The following is a 27,212-nucleotide window of genomic DNA, read 5'->3' on the forward strand; positions in this document are numbered from 1 at the left end:
CCTTAGTCACTGTCACTAGTCGACTACCGCCGGGTACTCTACCCTGAACCTTAGTCACTGTCACTAGTCGACTACCACCGGGTACTCTACCCTGAACCTTAGTCACTGTCACAAGCTGGCTACCACCGGGTACTCTACCCTGAACCTTAGTCACTGTCACTACTCGACTACCACCGGGTACTCTACCCTGAACCTTAGTCACTGTCCGGCTACCACCGGGTACTCTACCCTGAACCTTCGTCACTGTCACTAGTCGACTACCACCGGGTACTCTACCCTGAACCTTAGTCACTGTCACTAGTCGACTACCACCGGGTACTCTACCCTGAACCTTAGTCACTGTCACAAGTAGACTACCACCGGGTACTCTACCCTGAACCTTAGTCACTGTCACTAGCCGGCTACCACCCGGTTACTCAACCCTGCACCTTAGAGGCTGCTGCCCTATATACATAGACATGGAACACTGGTCACTTTAATGATGTTTACATACTGTTTTACCCACTTTATATGTGTATGCTGTATTCTAGTCAAGACTCTTCCTATATAACTACTGCTGTACACACCTTTTCTATTCATATTTTGAAACAACAGTGGTAGGCTTGATTTCCAATAACGATGAGACAGCCTACATGGAGGAGGTGAGGGTTCTGGGAGTGAGGTGTCAGGAAAATAACCTCTCACTCAACGTCAACAAAACAAAGGAGATGATCGTGGACTTCAGGAAACAGTAGAGGGAACATCCCCCTATCCACATCGACGGGACAGTAGTGGAGAGGATGGAAAGTTTTAAGTTCATCGGCGTACACATCACTGACAAACTGAAATGGTCCACCCACACAGACAGTGTGGTGAAGAAGGTGCAACAGGCTCTCTTCAACCTCAGGAGGCTGAAGAAATTTGGCTTGTCACCTAAAACCCTCACAAACTTTTACAGATGCATCCTGTTGGGTTGTATCACCGCCTGGTACGGCAACTGCACCGCACTCAACCGCAGGACTCTCTAGAGGGTAGTGAGGTCTGCACAACGCATCACCGGGGGCAAACTACCTGCCCTCCAGGACACCTACACCACCCGATGTCACAGGAAGGCCAAAAAGATAATCAAGGATAACAACCACTCGAGCCACTGCCTGTTCACCCCGCTATCATCCAGATGGAGAGGTCAGTACAGGTGCATCAAAGCAGAGACCGAGAGACTGAAAAACAGCTTCTATCTCAAGGCCATCAGACTGTTAAACACTAACACAGAGAGGCTGCTGCCTACATACAGACTTGAAATCATTGGCCACTTTAATAAATGGATCACTAGACACTTTAAATAATGCCCCTTTAATAATGTTTACATATCTTACATTACTCATCTCAAATGTATATACTATACATTTTTTCTATACTATCTACTGTATCTTAGTCTATGCCACCAAGACATTACTCCTCCATATATTTATATATTCTTAATTACATTCCTTTACTTAGATTTGTGTGTATTAGGTATTTGTTGTGAAATTGTTAGATATTACATGTTAGATATTACTGCACTGTCGGAACTAGAAGCACAAGCATTTCGCTACACTCGCATTAACATCTGCTAAACTCTCTCTGTTCATCATATATGCATAGTCACTTGAACCATATCTACATGTACATACTACCTCAATCAGCCTGACTAACAGGTGTCTGTATGTAGCCTAGCTACTGTTATAGCCTCACTACTGTATATAGCCTGTCTTTTTACTGTTGTTTTATTTCTTTAATTATCTATTGTTCACCTAATACCTTTTTTGCACTATTGGTTAGAGTCTGTAAGTAAGCATTTCACTGTAAGGTGTTGTTGTAATCAGCATTTCACTGTAAGGTCTACTACACCTGCTGTATTCAGCATTTCACTGTAAGGTCTACTACACCTGTTGTATTCAGCATTTCACTGTAAGGTCTACTACACCTGTTGTATTCAGCATTTCACTGTAAGGTCTACTACACCTGTTGTATTCAGCATTTCACTGTAAGGTCTACTACACCTGTTGTATTCGGCGCACGTGACAAATAAACTTTGATTTGATAAACACGTGTCTGTGACCAGTAAAATTGTATTGTATTTTATACTGTCCATACTGTCTATACACACACCATCTTATAAAACTACTGCTGTACACACCTTTTATATTCATCTACTGTCCATACACACTATTATATACATATACTGTATAGATACACTTTACAAAACATTAAGAACACCTGCTCTTTCCATGACATACACTGACTGACCAGGTGAATCAAGATGAAAGCTATGATCCCTTATTGGTCACTTGTTAAATCCACTTCAATCAGTGTAGATGAAGGGGAGGAGACGGGTTAAAGAAGGATTTTTAAGCCTTGAGACAATTGAGACATGGATTGGGTATGTGTGTCATTCAGAGGGTGAATGGACATGGTAAAAAACGTAAGTACCTTTGAACAGGGTATGGTAGTAGTTGCCAGGTGCATCGGTTTGTGTCAAGAACTGCAACGCTGCTGGGTTTTTCACACTCAACAGTTTCCCGTGTGTATCAAGAATGGTCCACCACCCAAAGGACATCCAGCCAACTTGACACAACTGTGGGAAGCATTGGAGTCAACATGGGCCAGCATCCCTGTGGAACGCTTTCAACACCTTGTAGAGTCCATGCCGTTCTGAAAAGGGGGGGGGGGGGGTGCAACTCAATATTAGGGAGGTGTTCTTAATGTTTTGTACACTCAATGTACAGTATATTTATATTCCGGACTCGGACATTGCTCGTTCTGATATTTCTTCATTTACATTTTTTGGGGGGATTTGTGTGTGTTGTTAGGTATACTGCACGGTTGGAGCTAGAAACAGAAGCCTTTCGCTACATCTGAGATAACATCTGCATAATATGTGTACGGAACAATTATGTGTACGGAATACAATTAGACTTGAGGTACATAATATAGGCATTCCATTGCTCTGTCATAATAACCGAACTAAGGTCGTTTTAAAAAGTCTGGATTCATTCTCCAGTCACGACACAAAGTCTGACAAGGATCACGTTTGAAAACTTCGCAATAACTTTATTGTAGACAGTTAATAGACAGTGGCACAATGATGAAACAGCTTGTTGTTGCCGTTGTGTTTGGCGGAGGCGAGCTGGGCTGTAGTTGCTACTACACTACAACAGGAGATAAGGAAACATACTGTACATTATCCATATGGGCTTTTCCTCCCGTTCCCGGGTCTTTCTCCGTGCCGTGGGATGAGGTGAGTTAAGCTGGTGTTGATACCAGGGGGTGTAATGCAGTTTACCCACCTATGTTTTTACCACTAGTTGATACTACAGGGAGTAAGTAAGAAGAATACGAGGTGAAGCTGGTGTCCCTTTCACAGCATGTCTGGTTCTGCCGGTTCTGGTCTCTGTGTTTGGCTCAGGCTGGGTTTGGGTGTTGGAGGATACAGTACCAGAGGGGTTGGGTCCAAAGATGGTTCAGGTCACTGAGTTGGGTTCAGGCTGGTTGGGATGGGGCTGGATGGGCTCTAGACTGGGTCCTTGGGGCTGGGTGGGTTCTAGGTTTGGTGTTCTGTGCTGACTGGGTCCTTGGGGCTGGGTGAGTTCTAGGTTCGGTGTTCTGTGCTGACTGGGTCCTTGGGGCTGGGTGGGTTGTAGGTTCGGTGTTCTGTGCTGACTGGGTCCTTGGGGCTGGGTGGGTTGTAGGTTCGGTGTTCTGTGCTGACTGGGTCCTTGGGGCTGGGTGTGTTCTAGGTTCGGTGTTCTGTGCTGACTGGGTCCTTGGGGCTGGGTGGGTTCTAGGTTCGGTTTCCTGGGCTGAATGGATGTCAGAGGGATGTAAAGTTGCTGGGTCTGAAGATACGGTCAAACTCATTGAGAATGATCTCCACGGCCTGGTTCTGGTAGACCATGTTGATGGCCATGTTAACATTGTCCCTCTCCGGGCGCATCAGGGTGGGACCGAACACTATGCCGATGTTCTGGGTCGACATCCGGTTAGAGTCAGAATGTTCCATCACCCTGGGGGAGGGAGGGAGGGAGAGAGAGAGAGAGAGAGAGAGAGAGAGAGAGAGAGAGAGAGAGATTACTGCTTATACAATATGGCTACAGGGTCTTTCTAAAGCGAATTAGCCTGACTCGTTCTGTGTCATTCCAGTGACCACCAATGACACACAGCTTCATCTCAGTGGTCACTGTTAAGAATCTGCTTGTAATTTTAATTATTCTTGTTGATTCACAGAGCAGCAGGACAGTGGCTACACTGGTGCTTATTTACGGGACATTGGTGTGTGCGTGGACCATGTGTGTGTGTGTGTGTGTGTGGACACACACAGGAATGGGTTAAAGCCACAGCATGAGGCATTCTTTTAAAAATGCCATTCCCACAGAGATCACAGGGGAGGAGGAGAGGAGGAGGAAAGGGGACAGATGAGAGAGAAAGGAGATGGGCAGAATGGTAAATGAGGGGGAGGAGGAGGGAGGAGGGAAGGGGAGAGGAGGTAAGGAAGAGAAGAGGAGGGAGATGGGTAGATTTATAGAGGAGAGAAGTAGATGGATTGATTTAAGGCGGGAGATGAGAAAATGAGAAGCAGAGAGAGAGGGAGATAGAGACACAGTGACAGACAGAGACAGACAGACAGACTCATAGGAAACACACACTAGCACTAACTCTTAGGTGACACACACTGGCACAAACATCAGACTCACGAACACAACACAGTATATTATTTTAGACCTGGGGACAGCAACATTTATGTAGCAGAGCAGTACATGAAAAGTTATATTATTTTCGTTAACTTCTTCAAAATCCTAAATCCTTCACTCTTTCAACCTCATTGTCCTCTCTCAAATTTAACCCCCAGGTACCCACAGCACTCGCTCACCAATACTTCTTCACAATTTTCGTTCACATGCTGGATGACAACTGCTTGGAATGAGGGTACTCCTCCCTCTAGTGGTCATTCGTATTACAAACTGCATATTATTTTTCTCAGACAGTAAAAGCTGATTCTTAAACAACTGATGTACAACTGAAGGACATTCAGAACAATTGAAAGATGGTGAAATGGAATTAGATTGGGGTTAGATGGGTCAGGTTTTTGAGGGTACACTGGGTATTGAGACAGAGGGTTTTTGAGGGTACACTGGGTATTGAGACAGAGGGTTTAACCCTTGGAGGTGTGGTGTCTCGTACCGTTTGAGATGGCTGAACATGAACCTCATGGTGTCTTGGTTGGGAGGAGGCATGCTCAGTACCAGAGACTTTAGACGGTCCACTTTATCCAGGTAGTCTGACATCTCTGGAATACACACACACACACACACACACAGTAGGATACTCTCGTTACACTCCAGATCAGAATCTTCTAACTCTAGACAGGTAGATAGGTAGATTGTTTGTTTGGTAGGTAGGTAGGTAGGTGGGCAGTTAGTTAGCTAGTTCGGTAGTTAATTTGTTAGTTTGTTAGGTAGGTAGTTAGTTAGCTAGTTTGGTAGTTAATTTGTTAGTTTGTTTGGTAGGTAGGTAGGTAGGTAGGCAGCTAGTTCGGTAGTTAATTTGTTAGGTAGGTAGGTAGGTAGGTAGGCAGTTAGTTAGCTAGTTCGGTAGTTCATTTGTTAGTTTGTTTGGTAGATAGGCAGTTAGTTAGCTAGTTTGGTGGTTAATTTGTTAGTTTGTTTGGTAGGTAGGTAGGTAGGCAGGCAGTTAGTTAGCTAGTTTGGTAGTTAACTTGTTAGTTTGTTTGGTAGGTAGGTAGGTAGGTAATGAGGCAGTTAGTTAGCTAGTTTGGTAGTTAACTTGTTAGTTTGTTTGTTTGGTAGGTAGGTAGGCAGTTAGTTAGTTAGCTAGTTCGGTAGTTAACTTGTTAGTTTGTTAGGTAGGTAGGCAGGTAATACAAAGGGTCTATACTCACTGACGGTCTCTAAGATGTCTGTGAAGAAGCCGTAAGGAACCAGTGGTTCAGGAAGCTCTCTGAAAAACAGCTTCAGGGCTCCTGTGATGACATGGATGTCCTCCCACTCACTCTGTTCCAGGTTCAACTTCTCTATTGGTGGAGGGAGAGAGGGGGGGAGGGAGGAAGGAAGGAAAGGAAGGAAGGGAAGGAGGGAGGGACGTGTGAATTTTACTGTTAAAACTCCCTCAATACTTTGATTGACAGGTCGGCCGGCAGGCTGGCAGGCTGGTAGCTGTAGCAGAAAGAAAGTGTCTGTGAAAGTGAAGCGATAGTCAGAGGGCAGAGAGAAAGGCAAACACAATACGACCCTCCTGAACAATGTTTGTCAAAGTGTCACAGTTACATCTGTACACTCAATAACGGTGGTTCTTCGAGAGCTTGATTTAAGGTTCTATCTACTGTCCAAATTAGTATCACAAAACATTGGTCAGGTGAGCTGGGCTAAGGTGTTCCACAAAACACAAGCTACAGTACTCTGTTTAAACCACTGGGTGACACCAATGGACCGTGTAAAAGGACACATAGGACTTGAACATATAGTTTTCTCAAACAGAAATATTGGATGCATAGACAACACAATAGACACATGGAAAGTATCGAGACAAACAAACGTGTGCTTTTGCATGTATGGAGTGAGTACAGCGCACACAGGTATGCAGATAGGCATTTGGATGAAAACTGGGAGCCATTTTGGCTCGACAGTCTCCATCTGTCTGTCTACCTTGTACCAACTCTGCAGGGAACATATAACGTCCGTCTGTGGTCACCGCTCGCTCTGCAAAAAAAACACAACCAACGGACATTTAGCCTACAAGGTCAAGCAGGTCGGAATCAGGTTTACTCTCCTTCAGAGTGGAATCCTAAATTATGTCCATTATAAAGCACTCTGGGATTAATTTTTTTTTAATGTGTAGTGTAGGATGCTTTTCAGAACATAGCCCCCCCTCCCTCTCTTCATCCCTTCCTCCAGCATCCCACTTCATCCCTTCCTCCCTCTCTTTATACTTCCCTCCCTCCTCCCTCTCTTCATACCTCACTCCTCCCTCTCTTCATACCTCCCTCCCTCCTCCCTCTCTTCATCCCTTCCTCCCTCCTCCCTCTTTTCATACTTCCCTCCCTCCTCCCTCTCTTTATACCTTCCTCCGTCCTCCATCTCTTCATCCCTTCCTCCATCTCTTCACACCTCCTTCCCCCCTCTCTTCATACCTCCCTCCCTCCTCCCTCCTTCCTCCTCCCTCTCTTCATACCTCCCTCACTCCTCCGCCCTCCCTCCTTCCTCCTCCCTCTCTTCATACCTTCCTCCATCTTTTCATACCTCCCTCCCTCCTCCCTCTCTTTATACCTCCCTCCCTCCTCCCTCTCTTTAAAACCTCTCTCCCTCCTCCCTCTCTTCATACCTCTCTCCTCCCTCTTCATCCCTTCCTCCCGCTCTTCATCCCTCCTACCCTCCTCCCTCTCTTCATACCTCCCTTCCTCCTCCCTCTCTTTAATACCTATCTCCCTCCTCCCTCTCTTCATACCTCCCTCCCTTCGCCCTCTCTTTATACCTCCCTCCCTCCCTCCTCCCTCCCTCCCTCCTCCCTCTATTTATACCACCCTCTCTTTATACCTCCCTCCTCCCTCTCTTTATACCTACCTCCCTCCCTCTTTATGCCTCCCTCCCTCCTCCCTCTCTTTATACCTCCCTCCCTCTCTTCATACCTCCCTCCCCCCTCCCTCTCTTTATACCTCCCTCCCTCCTCCCTCTCTTTAATACCTCTCTCCCTCCTCCCTCTCGTCACACCTCTCTCCTCCCTCTCTTCATCCCTTCCTCCCTCTCTTCATACCTCCCTCCCTCCTCCCTCTCTTTATACCTCCCTCCCTTCCTCCCTCTCTTTATACCTCCCTCCCTTCCTCCCCCTCTTCATACCTCCCTCCCTCCTACCTCTCTTTATACCTCCCTCCCCCTCTCTTCATACCTCCCTCTCTTCATACCTCCCTCCTTCCTCTCTTTATACCTTCCTCCCTCCCTCCTCCCTCTCTTCATACCTCCCTCCCTCCTCCCTCTCTTTATACCTCCTTCCCTCCTCCCTCTCTTCATCCCTTCCTTCCTCCTCCCTCTCTTCATAACTTCCTACCTCCCTTCTCCCTCTCTCTCTTTATCCATTCAGCCCTCCTCCCTCTCTTCATCCCTCCTCCCTCTCTTTACACCTCCCTCCCTCCCCCTCTTCCTCCCACCTCCCTCTCTTCATACCTCCCTCCCTCCTCCCTCTCTTTATACCTCCCTCCCTCCTCCCTCTCTTTATACCTCCCTCCCTCTCTTCATACCTCCCTCCCCCCTCCCTCTCTTTATACCTCCCTCCCTCCTCCCTCTCTTTATACCTCCCTCCCTCCTCCCTCTCTTTAATACCTCTCTCCCTCCTCCCTCTCGTCACACCTCTCTCCTCCCTCTCTTCATCCCTTCCTCCCTCTCTTCATACCTCCCTCCCTCTCTTCATACCTCCCTCCCTCCTCCCTCTCTTTATACCTCCCTCCCTTCCTCCCTCTCTTTATACCTCCCTCCCTTCCTCCCCCTCTTCATACCTCCCTCCCTCCTACCTCTCTTTATACCTCCCTCCCCCCTCTCTTCATACCTCCCTCTCTTCATACCTCCCTCCTTCCTCTCTTCATACCTCCCTCCCTCCTCCCTCTCTTTATACCTCCTTCCCTCCTCCCTCTCTTCATCCCTTCCTTCCTCCTCCCTCTCTTCATAACTTCCTACCTCCCTTCTCCCTCTCTCTCTTTATCCATTCAGCCCTCCTCCCTCTCTTCATCCCTCCTCCCTCTCTTTACACCTCCCTCCCTCCCTCTCTTCCTCCAACCTCCCTCTCTTCATACTCCCTCCCTCCTCCCTCTCTTCATTCCTCACTCCCTTCTCCCTCTCTTCATACCTCACTCCCTCCCCCTTCTCTTTCTCCCGTACTCCCTCACTCTCTTCATTCCTCCCTCCCTCCTCCCTCTCTTCCTCCCGTACTCCCTCCCTCACCATGGTTGACTAGGAAGCGTAGTTTCTGGATGACCGCCAGGTTCCCACTCACTCTGTAGATACCGTCTGTCTCCAGACCTGAATAACAACACACAGGTAGGACATGTAACCCTGGCAATAACACACCGGAACTCCATGTAACCCTGGTAACAACCACAGATATTTAAAACACTGCCTTCAAATCCATAGAATCCATATCAATTATAAACCAGTTCAATGTGATATAAATGTGCAGTAAAGATTATCCTCTCTTCCAAAAAATATTTGTTTACCTACAGCCAAACTCTACCCACAGGGGAGTAGTACCAGAGGCTGTACTGTACCCACAGGGGAGTAGTACCAGAGGCTGTACTGTACCCACAGGGGAGTAGTACCAGAGGCTGTACTCACAGGGGAGTAGTACCAGAGGCTGTACTGTACCCACAGGGGAGTAGTACCAGAGGCTGTACTCACAGGGGAGTAGTACCAGAGGCTGTACTGTACCCACAGGAGAGTAGTGCCAGAGGCTGTACTGTACCCACAGGGGAGTAGTGCCAGAGGCTGTACTGTACCCATTGTTTTGTGTTTATGGCAGTACCTCTCCTCTCCACAGCCTCAGTGCAGAGCCTGACGAAACGAGGCACGTTGTTCTTCTCTCTCTCACACAGCATCTCTAGATGACAGCCAAACACCTGGTCTGTAAATGACAACAACAGCAGCATGTTTTAGAAGACTAAATATGATTTGGTCTAAAGAGATTTACAGTCAACACTCACAGAACTGTGATCTGAGGTCATGAGAGACACGGACACATTCATAGATACCACACGACTTCCTTATTATTCGATGAAAACAAACACCAGAGGAATGTCAATGAACTGAATTGATGCCCAGTTCCATGTTGAGTTGAGCTGCCACTACTCTCAGAGGGTTGTGGCAGCTCAACTGATGGAAAGTGGTGTTGAGGGAAAAGCATAAGACATGATAAAATCCATGTACACAAACAACAAGCGTGGGGTTAAAATTGGCATAAAACACACACATTTCTTTCCACAAGGCCGTGGGATGAGACAGGGATGCAGCTAAGCCCCACCCTCTTCAAAATATATTTCAACAAACTGGCGAGGGCACTAGAACAGTCTGCAGCACCCGGCCTCACCCTACTAGAATCTGAAGTCAAATGTCTACTGTTGCTGATGATCTGGTGCTTCTGTCACCAACCAAGGAGGACCTACAGCAGCACCTAGATCTTCTGCAACGATTCTGTCAGACCTGGGCCCTGACAGCAAATCTCAGTAAGACAAAAAATAAATTGTGTTCCAAAAAAGGTCCAGTCACCAGGACCACAAATACAAATTCCATCTAGACACCGTTGCCCTAGAGCACACAAAAAACTATACATACCTCTGCCTAAACATCAGCGCCACAGGTAACATCCACAAAGCTGTGAACAATCTGAGAGACAAGGCAAGAAGGGCATTCTATGCCATCAAAAATAACATAAAATTCGTCATATCAATCTGGCTAAAAATACTTGAATCAGTTATAGAACCCATTGCCCTGTATGGTTGTGAGGTCTGGGGTCCGCTCACCAACCAAGACTTCACAAAATGGGACAAACACCAAATTGAGAGACTGCATCCAGAATTCTTCAAAACTATCCTCAGTGTACAACGTAAAACACCAAATAATACATGCAGAGCTTATTAGGCCGATACCCACTAATGATCAAAATCCCAAACATTCCTTAACAAAGCCATCAGCTACAGAGAGATGAACCTGGAGAAGAGTCCCCTAAGCAAGCTGGTCCTGGGGCTCTGTTCACAAACACAAACACAACCCACAGAGCCCCAGGACAGCAGCACAATTAGACCCAACCAAATCATGAGAAAACAAAAAGATAATTACTTGACACATTGGAAAGAATTTACAATAAAACAGAGCAAACTAGAATGTTATTTGGCCCTAAACAGAGAGTACACAGCGGCAGAATACCTGACCACTGTGACTGACCCAAACTTAAGGAAAGCTTTGACTATGTACAGACTCAGTGAGGATAGCATTTTGCTATTGAAAAAGGCCGCCGTAGGCAGACCTGGCTCTCAAGATAAGACGGGCTATGTGCTCACTGCCCACAAAATGAGGTGGAAACTGAGATGCACTGAAAACAAATGTGTGACCTGTTGCCACAAGAAAATGTCAACCAGTGAAGAACTAACACCATTCTAAATACAACCCATATTTATGTTGATTTATTTTCCCTTTTGTACTTTAACTATTTGCACATCGTTACAACACTGCATATAGACATAATATGACATTTGAAATGTCTTTATTCATTTTGAACTAGTGTGAGTGTAATTTTTACTGTTCTTTCACTTTTGTTTATTATCTATTTCAATTACTTTGTCAATGTAAACACATGTTTCTCATGAGAAAGAGAGAGAGGGGGGGGGGGAGAGACAGAGACAGAGAGACAGAGACAGTCAGTGATCTCACCCTTGATGAGTCCTTTCTCTTGTAGGATCTGTAGTGGAGGTCTCTTGAGGATAAACTTCTTCAGTCTGCTCCGAACACGCTTCCTCTCTGAGTTCTCCACGTTGGAAGCAGAACGAGGGACTGCACCGGGAGGCAAAGAGGGAGAGAAATAAAGGAGGGAGCGTAGGAGGGAGCGAAGGAGGGAGCGAAGGAGGGAGCGAAGGAGGGAGCGAAGGAGGGAGTGAAGGAGCGAAGGAGGGAGCGAAGGAGGGAGTGAAGGAGGGAGTGAAGGAGGGAGTGAAGGAGGGAGTGAAGGAGGGAGTGAAGGAGGGAGCGAAGGAGGGAGCGAAGGAGGGAGCGAAGGAGGGAGTGAAGGAGGGAGTGAAGGAGGGAAGGCACCAGAAACAAGAAGTACAAGAAGAAAAAAAGATAGACCAACTTTATTGTCAATTTTAGAGAAATGTGAAGATAAATAGACCACTGGGAGGAAGCACATGGGCAGCCACAGCAACAGCAACAGCATCCTTGGAGCCGTGGATGGATGGAGAGACTCACGTGATGCCTTATATCCTCCTCGACTGTCCTCCTCGTCTCCACTGTGGTCCAACATCTCCACACTGCCCGCCCTCCTCAGAGAGTACAGCAGAACATTGTCCAGGGGATTCTCCCGATCCTATAGAAGAGAAGACCATTTCAACTTGTACCAGACAACTTTGTTAACCATTTGTTAGCGCCCTGATGAAAGCTAGATGCTAAAATAAGTTGGTGTTTGATCATAAAGAAAGGCTTTTAATTCCCTTCCATTGTCCTCCTAGAGTAGCTGAGTACAGTGGGGGCTGCTGAGAGGAGGATGGGCCATAATAATGGCTGGAACGGAGCGAATGGCATGGCATCACCAACGGAAACCATTCCACTGATTCCTCTCCAGTCATTACCACAAGCCCGTCCTCCCCTTTAAGGTGCCACCAGCCTCCTGTGGCTGCATATCTCTTGCAAACGGTTCTAAGAGCTCACACACACGCACACAAACACACACAAACACACACACAAACACACATATACACACACATACACATGCACATACACACACATACACACACACACACGCACAAACACACACACATACACACACACACAAACACACGCACACAAACATATACACACATACACATACACACGCACACATACACATACACACACATACACACACACATACACACACACGCACACACACACGCACACACATACACACGCACGAACGCACACACGCGAACGCACACACAGTGTGTGAAACTCACCAGTCTATCGATGACACTGTGGATGGTATTGAACCACTCTCTGATCAGTGAGTCTGTCTCTGACTGCAGTAGGAACTCATTCCCTGTCACCGTCCTCAGCTACCACACAAACAGACAAAGTAGTTAGTCCCAAATCACAGACTACTTCACCAGGTACTGTACTACTTCTTACTACTAATTCTTCAGTCAATTCGGGCTCCCGAGTGGCACAGCGGTCTAAGGCACTGCATCTCAGTGCTAGAGGCATCACTACATTCCCTGGTTCAAATCCAGGCTGTATCACATCTGGCCGTGATTGGGAATCCCATAGTGCGGCGTACAATTGGACCAGCGTTTGGCCGGGGTAGGCCGTCATAGAAAATAAGTATTTGTTCTTAATTAACTGACTTGTCTAGTTAAATAAAGGATAAATAACAATAAAATTCGGGAAATTAATTCAAATAACAATTCTGGAAATATAAAATATGCATTGAATTTTAAGGCACAATTGACTGAGTTGACATTGAATTGTCTGGAACCCCGGTGCTCATAGAGTCCTGTTACAACACATAGCCTACAGTCAGATACTGAACTTCCTCTCAAGAGGACGTGAGAATGTTTTTTTTTCACAGAAAAACCACTAGAGCAGCTCTCTCTCTCTCTCTCTCAGTGAGACTAAAATAGACACATTTGACTTCCCCAAAATACAGGGTGAAATAAAGTATCTTAAAATGTCTATGAAATAATATAGAAACAAGACAACGGTGGTTTGAGGTCCCTCCCTCCCTCCTGGTGTGTGTCTGACCTTGAAGACGTTCTTCTTGCTGGACAGGTCATTGGTCCACTGCACCACAGCTCCTCTCAGGTCTACACTGCTCTCCGGACGACTGTTGCCTGGTTTCTGGAGACCAATAAGAAAGCAGTCTTTGAGACGTTTAAAAAAAAAATAATAATAATACAAAAAATAAATGTATTTAAACTCCATCTATGATAGTTAAACTCAATGACTATCTTACCCAGCTGGAGGGGGTCTGGGATTTGGGATCCTTGAAGAACACCAGACTGTTCCCGACCAGAACCACCCACGACGGATTCCAGTTCTTCCTAAACACACATCACGCACACACACACACACACACACACACACACACACACACACACACACACACACACGGTGACGTTCACGGTTCCCACCACACCTTTACAGTAGATACAGGGTGTAGAAGATGAGATATCTTCTTCATATCGCGGACAGTCTACCTCAGTTTCCGGCCTCCCTCTGCTATCTTAGTCTTGTTCAGCAGACCTGCCTTTTCCAGCTCCTGAGGAAGGAAGCAGGGGAGATGAACTGTTGGTACAGAGGGCTAATTCACTGGCTGCTCTGATGACCCACGTTGGTGCCACACAGGAAGTTAAACATTTACAGCAACAACCTAGGGAATGAGTTGCAAATGTCACTAGAACCATGGATGGACAGTGGGACAGGTGTATAGAGACAGGAGACAGCGGAGACAGAGGGACAGATGGGAGACAGCGGAGACAGAGGGACAGATGGGAGACAGCGGAGACAGCGGAGACAGATGGGAGACAGCGGAGACAGATGGGAGACAGCGGAGACAGATGGGAGACAGCGGAGACAGATGGGAGACAGATGGGAGACAGAGGGACAGATGGGAGACAGAGGGACAGATGGGAGACAGAGGGACAGATGGGAGACAGCAGAGACAGATGGGAGACAGCGGAGACAGATGGGAGACAGATGGGAGACAGCGGAGACAGATGGGAGACAGAGGGACAGATGGGAGACAGCGGAGACAGATGGACGGATGGGTCAGATGGGAGACAGAGACACAGATGGGAGACAGAGGGACAGATGGGAGACAGAGGGACAGATGGGACAGATGGGAGACAGAGGGACAGATGGGAGACAGTGGGACAGATAGGAGACAGAGAGACAGATGGGAGACAGCGGAGACAGATGGGAGACAGCGGAGACAGAGGGACAGATGGGAGACAGCGGGACAGATGGGGAAACAGCAGAGACAGAGGGACAGATGGGAGACAGCGGAGACAGAGGGACAGATGGGAGACAGCGGAGACAGAGGGACAGATGGGAGACAGCGGAGACAGAGGGACAGATGGGAGACAGATGGGAGACAGAGTGACAGATGGGAGACAGAGGGACAGATGGGAGACAGAGGGACAGATGGGAGACAGAGGGACAGATGGGAGACAGAGTGACAGATGGGAGACAGAGGGACAGATGGGAGACAGAGGGACAGATGCGAGACAGAGGGACAGATGGGAGACAGAGTGACAGATGGGAGACAGAGGGACAGATGGGAGACAACGGAGACAGAGTGACAGATGGGAGACAGCGGAGACAGAGGGACAGATGGGAGACAGCGGAAACAGAGGGACAGATGGGGACATTTGAGATGTGAGACTCACGGGTGTGGAGCTGTCATTGCTGTCAGGAGAGGTGGCTGGAGAAGGAGGCTCCACCACCACAACACTGGTCCCAGGGTAGGAACAGTCTCTGCCCTGCTGGCCCAGCTACGAACAACACATGTATGTTAGGTCTGGACCAATATCTCGTGGACAGATTCTCGAGGATAGATTCTCGATGATAGATTCTCATGGACAGATTCTCGAGGATAGATTCTCGATGATAGATTCTCATGGATAGATTCTCATGGATAGATTCTCATGGATAGATTCTCATGGATAGATTCTCATGGATAGATTCTCATGGATAGATTCTCCTGGATAGATTCTCCTGGATAGATTCTCGAGGATAGATTCTCCTGGATAGATTCTCCTGGATAGATTCTCGATGATAGATTCTCATGGATAGATTCTCATGGATAGATTCTCATGGATAGATTCTCATGGACAGATTCTCATGGATAGATTCTCCTGGATAGATTCTCATGGACAGATTCTCATGGACAGATTCTTGTGGATAGATTCGAGGATAGATTCTCATGGACAGATTCTTGTGGATAGATTCTCGAGGATAGATTCTCATGGACAGATTCCCGTGGACAGATTCTCGTGAACAGATGACACGGTGAGAATCTGCCACGGTCCACATAGAATGTGATGTGATTCCTAGCAGCAGTAATTCCTGTTTTTTGTTTTTTGTCATTGATTATTTGGACAAATCAGAATTGGACAAAGGCGGTGCTTAAAACCTGTTGATGCCAGGAGTTCCTCTGGAGGAACACCCTCCCCCCCGTTCAGCTCAAACGGTGGCGCATGGAACGCAAAAATATTCTTAAAAATATTTAACCTCCACACATTAACAAGTCCAATAGCTCAAATGAAAGATAAACACCTTGTTCATCTACCCAGCATGTCAGATTTTTAAAATGTTTTACGGCGAAAACACACCACACATTTATATTAGACCACCACCGAAACAAAGACAAGCGGCAGCCATTTTGTCCCAGAAAATATAAAATTATAAAAGCAGGATTAAAAAATAAATCGCTCACTAACCTTTTGAAAATCTTCATCAGATGACAGTGATAGGACATGTTACACAGTACATTTTTTTTTTTTCAATAATATGCCATATATATCCATAAATGTCCATTTACAGTGTACTCATGTTCAGAAATTACTCAAAAATGCCCGCAGGAAACCTAGGTAGCTCGGCAAGATAACGTAAATAGACATCATAAACTTTGGCTAAATATACATGTTCTACATATAGTTAGAAAGATACACTGCTTCTTTATGCAACCGCTGTGTTAGATTTATTTTTAACGTTACAGAAATCGCACACTATTTCATATGCTGAGGCAGCGCTCAGTTCCAAGCTACATTTCCACGTAATGTTGGAGTCAACAGAAACACAGATTTAAGCATAAATATTCCCTTACCTTCGATGGTCTTCGTTCAGAATGTTCTGGAAGGGTTCATACTTACCCAATACATCGTTTGGTTTCAAGTCTTGCGTCTTTGTATTAGCTACTGCTAATAACATCAGCTGAAATGCACCCAAAACGTCCTCCGGTCCGGATAAGTTGCGCATCAAAACTTCAAAATTACACATTATATGTCGACTAAACAGGTCAAACTAAGTGCAGAAGCAAGCTTTATGATGTTTTAGACGTGCAAAACAAACTTCAATTCAACCGGGCATCGTTTGCTCTTCCCAGGAGTGCTGGCACAAAGGAATGGCTGTGACCAATTCGCGCCCTAACGCACAGGTTTTTTTATCGCGACACTTACTCCAACCACTCCTATAGGGCCAATTCTCGCGCGATTTGAACGATTGAACGCTCCAAAGAAAGAGGACATCTAGTGGAAGAGATGGAAAGTGTCCCCAGATCCATAAGTGGTCGGGAAGGGTGGGGGCATGACGTCAAAGTTGCTCCAACTTTCATGGCCACAAAAACTAGTTTGGAAGAATGCATGCCCTGTGAGTTCTGCTATACTTACAGACATAATTCCAACGGTTTTAGAAGCTTTAGAGTGTTTTCTATCCAATAATAATTATTATATGCATATATTAGCAATTTTTAATATTTTTTTTTTTCAGTTTACTAGGGGTACCCAATTTCTCCAAAGGGGGCGTAATCTGCCATGCCCTCAAAAGGTTAAACTGGTGCTGTGATTTTTAAGCCTATATGGATGATAAACGGGTTGGCACTTGATACAGTTCTTTTCAATTGCTAACATGCATTGGTCAAAACTGAAGTCACATGGTCAAAACTGAAGTCACATGGTCAAAACTGAAGTCACATGGTAAAAACTGAAGTCACATGGTCAAAACTGAAGTCACATGGTAAAAACTGAAGTCACATGGTCAAAACTCATTTAGCGAAACAGAAGTGTATGTGGACCAAACTGTGAATCATTTTTCATTGTTTTCACACAAAATGCATTCAATGACCACATTCTCCAAAATCCATCAACTATTTTGTCATTCATATTCCATCACCTGTAAAACTATATATTTGCAGCACGTTTTCAAATGCAAACGCACTGTTTCCAAAACTGTTAAAAACACATTCAAAACAGAATGATGGCCAATGTCGTACCTTTCTGCAGTTACCAGACCGAAACACTGGAAACATGGACCAAGGGAGACAGGTTGGTGGGGAGAGAAGAGTGTCACGGAGAGGGAGACAGGTTGGTGGGGAGAGAAGAGTGTCAGGGAGAGGGAGACAGGTTGGTGGGGAGAGAAGAGTGTCAGGGAGAGGGAGACAGGTTGGTGGGGAGAGAAGAGTGGCAGGGAGAGGGAGAGGGAGACAGGTTGGTGGGGAGAGAAGAGTGGCAGGGAGAGGGAGAAGGAGACAGGTTGGTGGGGAGAGAAGAGTGTCAGGGAGAGGGAGACAGGTTGGTGGGGAGAGAAGAGTGTCAGGGAGAGGGAGACAGGTTGGTGGGGAGAGAAGAGTGGCACGGAGAGGGAGAGGGAGACAGGTTGGTGGGGAGAGAAGAGTGTCACGGAGAGGGAGACAGGTTGGTGGGGAGAGAAGAGTGGCAGGGAGAGGGAGACAGGTTGGTGGGGAGAGAAGAGTGTCAGGTAGAGGGAGAATGCGTGGAGGACAAAGGAGAGGAAGAACAAGAGCGGTGGTCTCTGATGAGATGAGGGCCACAATTATTGACCATGTTGTAAACCAAGGTCCCTCTTTGAGAGAGGCCGGTTTAAGGCTGCAACCAAATCTACAGGTTTCAACAGTTTCATCAACAGTACAAATTTTCCGGCAAAACTACAGGTGAGATGTGCATCATTCACTGCTAATTGAACTACACATTACAGTACAATATAGTACATGTATGTTCACATTTTTACATGTACTGACATTTTGAAATACATTGATTGTTTTGTGTTTTTCAGTAGGATCCAAAAGGTAGCCTCCCACAGGAGGGAGAGGCAAAATATTATCAGATGCGCAGCCACAATGTCAAAATTGACTCTATCGTAAACATTCATGAAAACAAACAAATATTTTTGGGGCCATGATAAAGATGTGAAATTAGCGGAATCGAGTGGTTTGGCCAAGAGTTTCTGTTCGTGAGGGTGGAGACGTCGCTTCATTCCTCTGCACAAAGGTTATCACAATTGTTAACAGAATCCCTCCCCAGAAGTAAAACAGGAATTTGCTAACTTTCACGAGAGAATTTTACTTCTGGGTAACCCGAGATTAGATTTGGACAACAATAGGTCTGTGTCATTCTGCTAACGTGTGTGGTGTGTGTGTGTGTGCGTGTGTGTGTGTGTGTGTGTGTGTGTGTGTGTGTGTGTGTGTGTGTGCGTGCGTGCGTGCATGCGGTGCGTGCGTGTGTGTGGTGTGTGTGGTGTGTGTGTGTGGTGTGTGTGTGTGTGTGTGTGTGTGTGTGTGGTGTGTGTGCGTGTGCGTGTGTGTGTGTGTGTACCTTGCCGTTCTTGGGCAGTATTATGGTTCGTGAGTGGCTGAGCTGCTCCGTCCCATGATGCAGTAGGGCAGAGTGACGTCGCTGGACAACCCCCTGAGACTCTCCTGTTCTGAAAGCTGTGGTGCTGATGGTGTTGGAGGAAACTGCTCTCTGCATGCTCTACAAGGCAGGAAGCACAGAGAGGGGCGGGGGGGAGGGGAGGGGGGGGGCAAGTCAGCTACTCTGTGTGTGTCAATGGAGGCTTCTGAGGGGAGGACGGCTCATAATAATGGGTGGAATGAAGTGGATGAAATGGTATCAAACACATGAAAACCATTTTAAATATATATATATACATTCCATTAGCTCCATTTTAGCCGTTATTAAAGGATTGATTCTGATAGCACCATTGGAGAAATGTGTTTACGTAGATATTATTGTTCTGTTGTTGCATTGTTAAAAACTTTTAGTTCCTTGTCTTGTCACAAGGAAGTTATTTCCCCCTCTGCACACGTTCCCATTCATCTCTACATTCCATTCTAATGTCACCTGACCCAACTCCCGGCCACTGTCAGCAATCTGCCCACCGTACAGGAAGTCTGAAGAGAGCTGGAACAGAGATAAAAAAAAGAAGAGGAAGAATTCTTTATTTCCTTACAGTCCATTTTGTCTTTTGCTTCACTACAAAGGCTAATTACAGCAAACACTGGCCTAGAATGACCCAACACATTACGTAACACTACGAGGCATTCATAGATTTTCTTCACAAACATGTCAGCTAATATTAGTATTTATTAGGATCCACATTAGCTGATCCCCCCCCCCCATAGTGAAAAGCACAGATAGCTTTATCACAGCTGAAGTCTATAACTTGTTGAAGTGTATATTGTTGTAACAAACTGGTACACATAGTACTGTACAGTCAGTCATACTAGTCTGTTATCTATAAACTGTGAAGATGCAAGCTCCAACGTGAGACTACACTCAGAGGGAAAAAGGGTTCTTCGGTTGTCACCATAGAACCCTTTTTTTTGGTTCCAGCTAGAACCCCTTTGAGTTCCATGTTGAATCCTCTGTGGAAAGGGTTCTACACAGAACCAAAAAGGGTTCTACCTGGAACCAAAAAGGGTTCTACCTGGAACCAAAAAAAGTTTTCTTCAAAGAGTTGTTCGAGATTTATTTTATTCTCTAATAACAGACCCCAAAGCAAATCAGGGGGAGGAAAATAGGTTTCTTCGAAGAGGACAAATCATGCAGGGAGTTAGATGGTCATTCTTCCCTTCAGCGATGCTCTCTCAGTGATTCTCTCTCAGTGATGCTCTCTCAGTGATGCTCTCTCAGTGATGCTCTCTCAGTGATTCACTCCTGTGTTTCTCTCCAGTCATTCTCTCCACAGAACAAAGGGACAGCGTGTCGTTTTATAACCCAGCCCTTAGCCTGTGGTTGACCAATTAGAATTCCTTGCAATAAAACTAGCCAATGGACAAATAACAAGTATCCTATTTCAGAATGTCTGAACCATTAATCAATCATTCCCTTTTACAGAAAAAAACACTATTACCTATATTACCTATTATTATTAATCGTTACTCTATTGACTTCTCGTCCTTTTAACCTCTCGTCCTCTGTCTCTGCGTTGTGTTTTTATCTCTACATATTCTCACAGGGTTACCCTTTGGGAACAGCCCAAAAAAACAAACATTTTAGGTTCTAGATAGGACCTTTTTCTACAAGAGTGTTTAAGCTAACTGAGAAATATACAGTAGCTAGATCTGTCTTACACTCCCTCTCTCACACACCCACACAAGAAGAAAAACTGAACTTACAGCCACTCTGTTCATCAGTAGCCTTTATATCACCCGTATCAGAGTCCAGATCAAAGCTAAACTATTAAAACGGATGTTTCCTTGGTAGTCGATAGGAGAGTCAGTCCACGCCACTGTCCACTGTAGTGCACCTTCCTGACACACACACACACCTTTTCATCTGAGGAACCACAACCCCAAATCCACTTGTGTCTCTCCTTCTCTCTCGCAGCATAAACTTCCTCTTTCTATATGCAACCTTACGCTAACACTATCAGCATGTACCATCACTCTCACTTGGCACAAACAGGAAGCCCTGTGAAGGAAGCCATGTGAAGGAAGGCATGTGAAGGAAGCCCTGTGAAGGAAGCCATGTGAAGGAAGCCATGTGAAGGAAGCCATGTGAAGGAAGCCATGTGAAGGAAGCAATGTTAGAGCACTATATAGGGAATAGGGGGGCATAGGGCTCTGGTCTAAAGTAGTGCACTATATAGGGAATATGGTCTAAAGTAGTGCACTATGTAGGGAATAGGGTCTAAAGTAGTGCACTATGTAGGGAATAGGGTCTAAAGTAGTGCACTATGTAGGGAATAGGGTCTAAAGTAGTGCACTATATAGGGAACGGGGAGCTGTTTGGGACGTACCCAGAGATATTATCATATCAACAATATAACAGCACTAACAGTAACAACAAGGACAACAGTAATCATTATCTACAGACTCTTATCATCTTATTTTCGTAGTTACGATGGTGACACTAGCACTATAGGTCAGTCGGGGTGGAAGTTGCATGAAGCCCAGACACAATCTCTACTTTTACAACACTGTGTGGTTATTCCTGTAAGTGTTGTAATTGCTCATTGTTACACTGTACGACCCACAGTTCCTATTCGCCTGGCACAATGTAGAATGGACAGGCGTTACGGGGTATGAATTTAGCTCCAGCTTGCCCTCTGATAAAGTAGGTAGAATTTGAACTATCAGATCTCCACAAGCCCGAGCGTGTCAGGGCTCGTTTCTGGGCCGTGCCAAAGTGTTACCGTGCCAACTTGTGAAGTCTTGGTGTCCGTAAAGCTCTGGTTCAGTGTCTGGGTAACTGTTCCTGTCTACGTTAAATAAACACACCAACTTTTTATTATTATCTTCTTTAAACAAATTAAAAAACGTTTTTACTAGACAAGTCAGTTAAGAACAAAATCTTATTTTCAATGACGGCCTAGGAACAGGAGAGATTAAGAGGAGGAACAGGAGAGATTAAGAGGAGGAACAGGAGAGATTAAGAGGAGGAACAGGAGAGATTAAGAGGAGGAACAGGAGAGATTAAGAGGAGGAACAGGAGAGATTAAGAGGAGGAACAGGAGAGATTAAGAGGAGGAACAGGAGAGATTAAGAGGAGGAACAGGAGAGATTAAGAGGAGGAACAGGAGAGATTAAGAGGAGGAACAGGAGAGATTAAGAGGAGGAAGAGGAGAGATTAAGAGGAGGAACAGGAGAGATTAAGAGGAGGAACAGGAGAGATTAAGAGGAGGAAGAGGAGAGATTAAGAGGAGGAACAGGAGAGATTAAGAGGAGGAACAGGAGAGGTTAAGAGGAGGAAGAGGAGAGATTAAGAGGAGGAACAGGAGAGATTAAGAGGAGGAAGAGGAGAGATTAAGAGGAGTCCACAGACTATTCACGAAGTAAGGAAGCAAATACCTGAATAGATTATTTTGTGTGTAAACTACATCTCACCTGTTTTATTCGTTTATGGTCACGAGGTTGACAACATTAGCGACACAATCACATTACAACTCTTCATTAAGTCTTGGGGGGGCGTGGGGGGGCTGTAGGTGGTGGACCTACCCTGTTCATGTTGCCATTCTCTGTGCCTGGGATTGGGAGAGACAGGTGGTTGGCGTCCCTGGGGATTGTCTGTGGTTGCAGCGGACGAGCCTATAGCAAGGAAGAGAGTATGGGTGTTAGTTTGAAAGCACATCTGATTGACTATTTCTCATTGCTGGCAACATATAAAAAACGTGTTGATAAAAAGACTCTACTGTCCCCGAAAATAGTTGTACTGTTGAACTTAACATAAGACCCTGTGTTCTGTATGTCTGTAAATTAACATAGGACCCTGTGATCTGTATGTCTGTAAATTAACATACGACCCTGTGTTCTGTAAATTAACATAGGACCCTGTGATCTGTATGTCTGTAAATTAACATAGGACCCTGTGATCTGTATGTCTGTAAATTAACATAGGACCCTGTGATCTGTATGTCTGTAAATTAACATAGGACCCTGTGATCTGTATGTCTGTAAATTAACATAGGACCCTGTGTTCTGTATGTCTGTAAATTAACATAGGACCCTGTGATCTGTATGTCTGTAAATTAACATAGGACCCTGTGATCTGTATGTCTGTAAATTAACATAGGACCCTGTGTTCTGTAAATTAACATAGGACCCTGTGTTCTGTATATCTGTAAATTAACATAGGACCCTGTGATCTGTATGTCTGTAAATTAACATAGGACCCTGTGTTCTGTATGTCTGTAAATTAACATAGGACCCTGTGTTCTGTATGTCTGTAAATTAACATAGGACCCTGTGTTCTGTAAATTAACATAGGTCCCTGTGTTCTGTATATCTGTAAATTAACATAGGACCCTGTGATCTGTATGTCTGTAAATTAACATAGGACCCTGTGATCTGTATGTCTGTAAATTAACATAGGACCCTGTGATCTGTATGTCTGTAAATTAACATAGGACCCTGTGTTCTGTATGTCTGTAAATTAACATAGGACCCTGTGTTCTGTAAATTAACATAGGACCCTGTGTTCTGTATGTCTGTAAATTAACATAGGACCCTGTGTTCTGTAAAATAACATAGGACCCTGTGATCTGTATGTCTGTAAATTAACATAGGACCCTGTGATCTCTATATCCCTGTTACAGTGGCTTGTGAAAGTATTCACCCCCCTTGGCATTTTTCCTATTTTGTTGCCTTACAACCTGAAATTAAAACAGATTTTTTTTTTGGGGGGGGGGGGTTGTATCATTTGATTTACACAACATACCTAAGTTTTCACCAGTTTTCACAAAGTCAAAACTTTGTAGAGCCACCATTTGCAGCAATTACAGCTGTAAGTCTCTATAAACTTGGCACATCTAGCCACTGGGATTTTTGCCCATTCTTCAAGGCAAAACTGCTCCAGCTCCTTTAAGTTGGATGGGTTCTACTGGTGTACAGCAAGTCATACCACAGATTCTCAATGGGATTGAGGTCTGGGCTCTGACTAGGCCATTCCAAGACATTTAAATGTTTCCCCTTAAACCACTCCAGTGTTGCTTAAGCAGTATGCTTAGGGTCATTTTTTTATTTTATTATCATTTTATTGACCCTTTATTTATCTAGGCAAGTCAGTTAAGAACAAATTCTTATTTTCAATGACGGCCTAGGAACAGTGGGTTAACTGCCTTGTTCAGGGACAGAACGACAGATTTGTACCTTGTCAGCCCGGGGGTTTGAACTTGCAACCTTCCTGCCACCCCTGCTGCCCCATTGTCCTGCTGGAAGGTGAACCTCTGTCCCAGTCTCAAATCTAAGACTGAAACAGGTTTCCCTCAAGAATTTCCCTGTATTTAGCTCCATCCATCATTCCTTCAATTCTGACCAGTTTCCCAGTCCCTGACGATGGTGTTGGTGTTCTCGGGGTGATGAGAGGTGTTGGGTTCGCACCAGACATAGCATTTTCCTTGATGGCCAAAAAGCTCAATTTTAGTCTCCTCTGACCAGAGTACCTACTTCCATATGTTTGGGGAGTCTCCCACATGCCTTTTGGTGAACACCAAACGTGTTTGCTTATTCTTTTCCTTAAGCAATGCCTTTCTTCTGGCCAGTCTTCTGTAAAACCCAGCTCTGTGGAGTGTACGGCTTAAAGTGGTCCTATGGACAGATACTCCAATCTCCGCTGTGGAGCTTTGCAGCTCCATTCAGGGTTATCTTTAGTCTCTTTGTTGTCTCTCTGATTAATGCCCTCCTTGCCTGGAGGGTTTTGGAGGGCGGCCGTCTCTTGGCAGGTTTGTTGTGGTGCCATATTCTTTACATTTTTTAATAATGGATTTAATGGTGCTCTGTTGGATGTTCAAAGTTTCTGATATTTTTTTATAACCCAACCCTGATCTGCACTTCTCCACAACTTTGTCCTTGACCTGTTTGGACAGCTCCTTGGTCTTCATGGTGCCGCTTTCTTGGTGGTGCCCCTTGCTTAGTGGTGTTGCAGACTCTGGAGCCTTTCAGAACAGGTATATATATATATATATATATATATATATATATATATATATATATATATATATATATATATATATATATATACTGAGATCATGTGATAGATCATGTGACATTAGATTGCACACAGGTGGACTTTAGTTAACTAATTATGTGACTTCTGAAGGTAATTGGTTGCACCAGATCTGATTTAGGGGCTTCATAGCAAAGGGGGTGAATACATATGCACCCACCACATTTCTGTTTGTTTAAATTACAGGTTGTAATGCAACAAAATAGGAAAAACGCCAAGGGGGATGAATACTTTTGCAAGGCACTGTATGTCTGTTACCCATTCACGGGCTCTGCGGGGGGGTTTCCAGGACCTCTCCTTGGTAACGGTGTTGACATAGAAACATCGCCCCGTGGAGGGGTCCGAATACTGCTCCCATAGGTCCAGCACCTTTCAGGGGTACAATGGAAATATGTGTTGGACTTTTTTGTGTCTTTTTTGTGTCTTCCTCAATAGCTTTATGCATGAACGTCATCTTTGCTATGTGAGTGTATGTATATTGTTTGAAAGGATTGTATTAGCTATTTTAAGTTTGGAAAACATGAGATTTCCATCGTCAATGACCTGCATGGGTCGCTGGCCGGGGGCGGGGCTGGGGGGCTCCACTTGGCTCCGCCTCTTCACCTGGTGGATGGCGGAGTATAGAGTAGACTCCAGGAGAGACTGCTGGGAAATGTAGGACTGGGGAGACACCTGGTGGGGAGAGAGAGGAGGTTTATACTGTATAAGGTCAACAACATGTTACATGAGGTTGGACACAGGTTGATGGGGAAATGTCAGGTTAGGGTGTGTGTGTGTGTGTGTGTGTGTGTGTGTGTGTGTAATGTGTGTGTGTGTGTGTGTAATGTGTGTGTGTGTGTGTGTAATGTGTGTGTGTGTGTGTGTATTATACAGTATATTATAGTCTACAGGTTGCATGCGCCACTCAGCCCCAGCTGTCATTAGTAGAATGACTATAGTTACATAACATGGGGACAAAGCTGCATCGTATAGCCTCATCACTACAGCTTTCATGGAAAGATGGTTTTCCATCTCGGCTTTACTTTTCAATCTATTTCAGTGCAACAGATGGCCTCCTATAGCCTACATTATCTTACTTACCAGTCAGTTCACTAAAGGGAGTCACTGGTGCATGTAAATGTTTTCTACAAGCCCAGTCCTTAGGCCTCTCTGACTACATGTTGAGGTGGACCGGTATATATCTTTCTCTCAGTTTCTGTTATTCTCTCTCTCTTTCTGTCGTTTTCTTTGTTTTCCATTTCTCTCTCTTTCACTCTGTGTTTCTGCGTAGCTCTCTCTCTTTCCCTCGCTCTCGCTCTCTCACTGTTTTCTGTTGAAGCCACATCCTCTTCTGTTTGTGGTTCTTCTTGACTGCCCACTGACACACATGCACACACACACAGAGACAGAGACAGAGAGAGAGAGAGAGAGAGACAGAGAGAGAGAGACAGACAGAGAAAGAGCACCCCCCCTGTCAGCCACCCTGATAGCCCTTCTGACAACCCCCCCACACCCACTGAGGACAAACACAAGACACAGATTGTACTACTTATGGACTCAAATGGGAATTATATAGAAGAAAAAAAACTTTTTCCCAAACACAGTGTGTCTAAACTCTGGTGTCCAAACACCCAGCGCGCCCTCGACCTTCTGTCTGAGGACCAACTAGGCTCACCTAGCCACATAATAATACACACAGGCACAAACGACCTGAGAGCACAGCAGGAAACGGTGGCCACAGCACTGAAGGGAGTGATTGAAAAGGCTTCTTCTACTTTCCCCAACGCACAAGTGGTTATCTCCACCCTGCTACCACGAAAAGACTTCCACCCTGCCACAATACAGCGGGTAAACGCAAGTATTTCCCATTACTGTGCCTCAAAACCAAATGTTTTCCTGGCCCACCACTCCACCCTGGACTTGAACAGCCTCTGTGACCAGGTCCACCTCTACAAGGCAGCAGTGCCCACCTTTGCCCGAACCCTAAAGGACATCGCTCTCAAACGTATCC

At 45.4% G+C, this 27,212-nt stretch overlaps 1 protein-coding gene across 6 annotated transcripts in view; it reads right to left on the reverse strand.

Annotated features, from left to right (window-relative positions):
- Window positions 1-3,050: 3,050 nt before the first annotated feature.
- arhgap9 (Rho GTPase activating protein 9) overlaps window positions 3,051-27,212 on the reverse strand; it is a 72,626-nt gene continuing 48,464 nt past the window's right edge. Inside the window, exons 6-23 of one of the 6 annotated variants that reach the window (XM_036950854.2) lie at window positions 25,766-25,894; window positions 25,481-25,591; window positions 22,717-22,806; window positions 19,619-19,678; window positions 19,091-19,249; window positions 15,149-15,253; window positions 13,958-14,019; window positions 13,714-13,801; window positions 13,503-13,598; window positions 12,719-12,817; window positions 11,976-12,093; window positions 11,442-11,561; window positions 9,541-9,639; window positions 8,964-9,041; window positions 6,681-6,734; window positions 5,918-6,049; window positions 5,200-5,305; window positions 3,051-4,025 (exon numbers count right to left, since the gene is read on the reverse strand). In XM_036950854.2, the coding sequence (XP_036806749.2) occupies window positions 3,833-4,025; window positions 5,200-5,305; window positions 5,918-6,049; window positions 6,681-6,734; window positions 8,964-9,041; window positions 9,541-9,639; window positions 11,442-11,561; window positions 11,976-12,093; window positions 12,719-12,817; window positions 13,503-13,598; window positions 13,714-13,801; window positions 13,958-14,019; window positions 15,149-15,253; window positions 19,091-19,249; window positions 19,619-19,678; window positions 22,717-22,806; window positions 25,481-25,591; window positions 25,766-25,894 (1,899 nt within the window). In that variant the 3' untranslated portion in view covers window positions 3,051-3,832. Of the gene's footprint in view, window positions 4,026-5,199; window positions 5,306-5,917; window positions 6,050-6,680; window positions 6,735-8,963; window positions 9,042-9,540; window positions 9,640-11,441; window positions 11,562-11,975; window positions 12,094-12,718; window positions 12,818-13,502; window positions 13,599-13,713; window positions 13,802-13,957; window positions 14,020-15,148; window positions 15,254-19,090; window positions 19,250-19,618; window positions 19,679-20,182; window positions 20,507-20,895; window positions 20,948-22,716; window positions 22,807-25,480; window positions 25,592-25,765; window positions 25,895-27,212 lie in introns of those variants that run through there. The other 5 variants (XM_090206449.1, XM_090206450.1, XM_090206452.1 and 2 more) reach the window with 5 other exon arrangements.

Source organism: Oncorhynchus mykiss, chromosome 17 (genome assembly GCF_057628025.1).
Source record: "Oncorhynchus mykiss isolate SJ-2025 chromosome 17, ASM5762802v1, whole genome shotgun sequence".
Classification (NCBI taxonomy): Eukaryota; Metazoa; Chordata; class Actinopteri; order Salmoniformes; family Salmonidae; genus Oncorhynchus; species Oncorhynchus mykiss.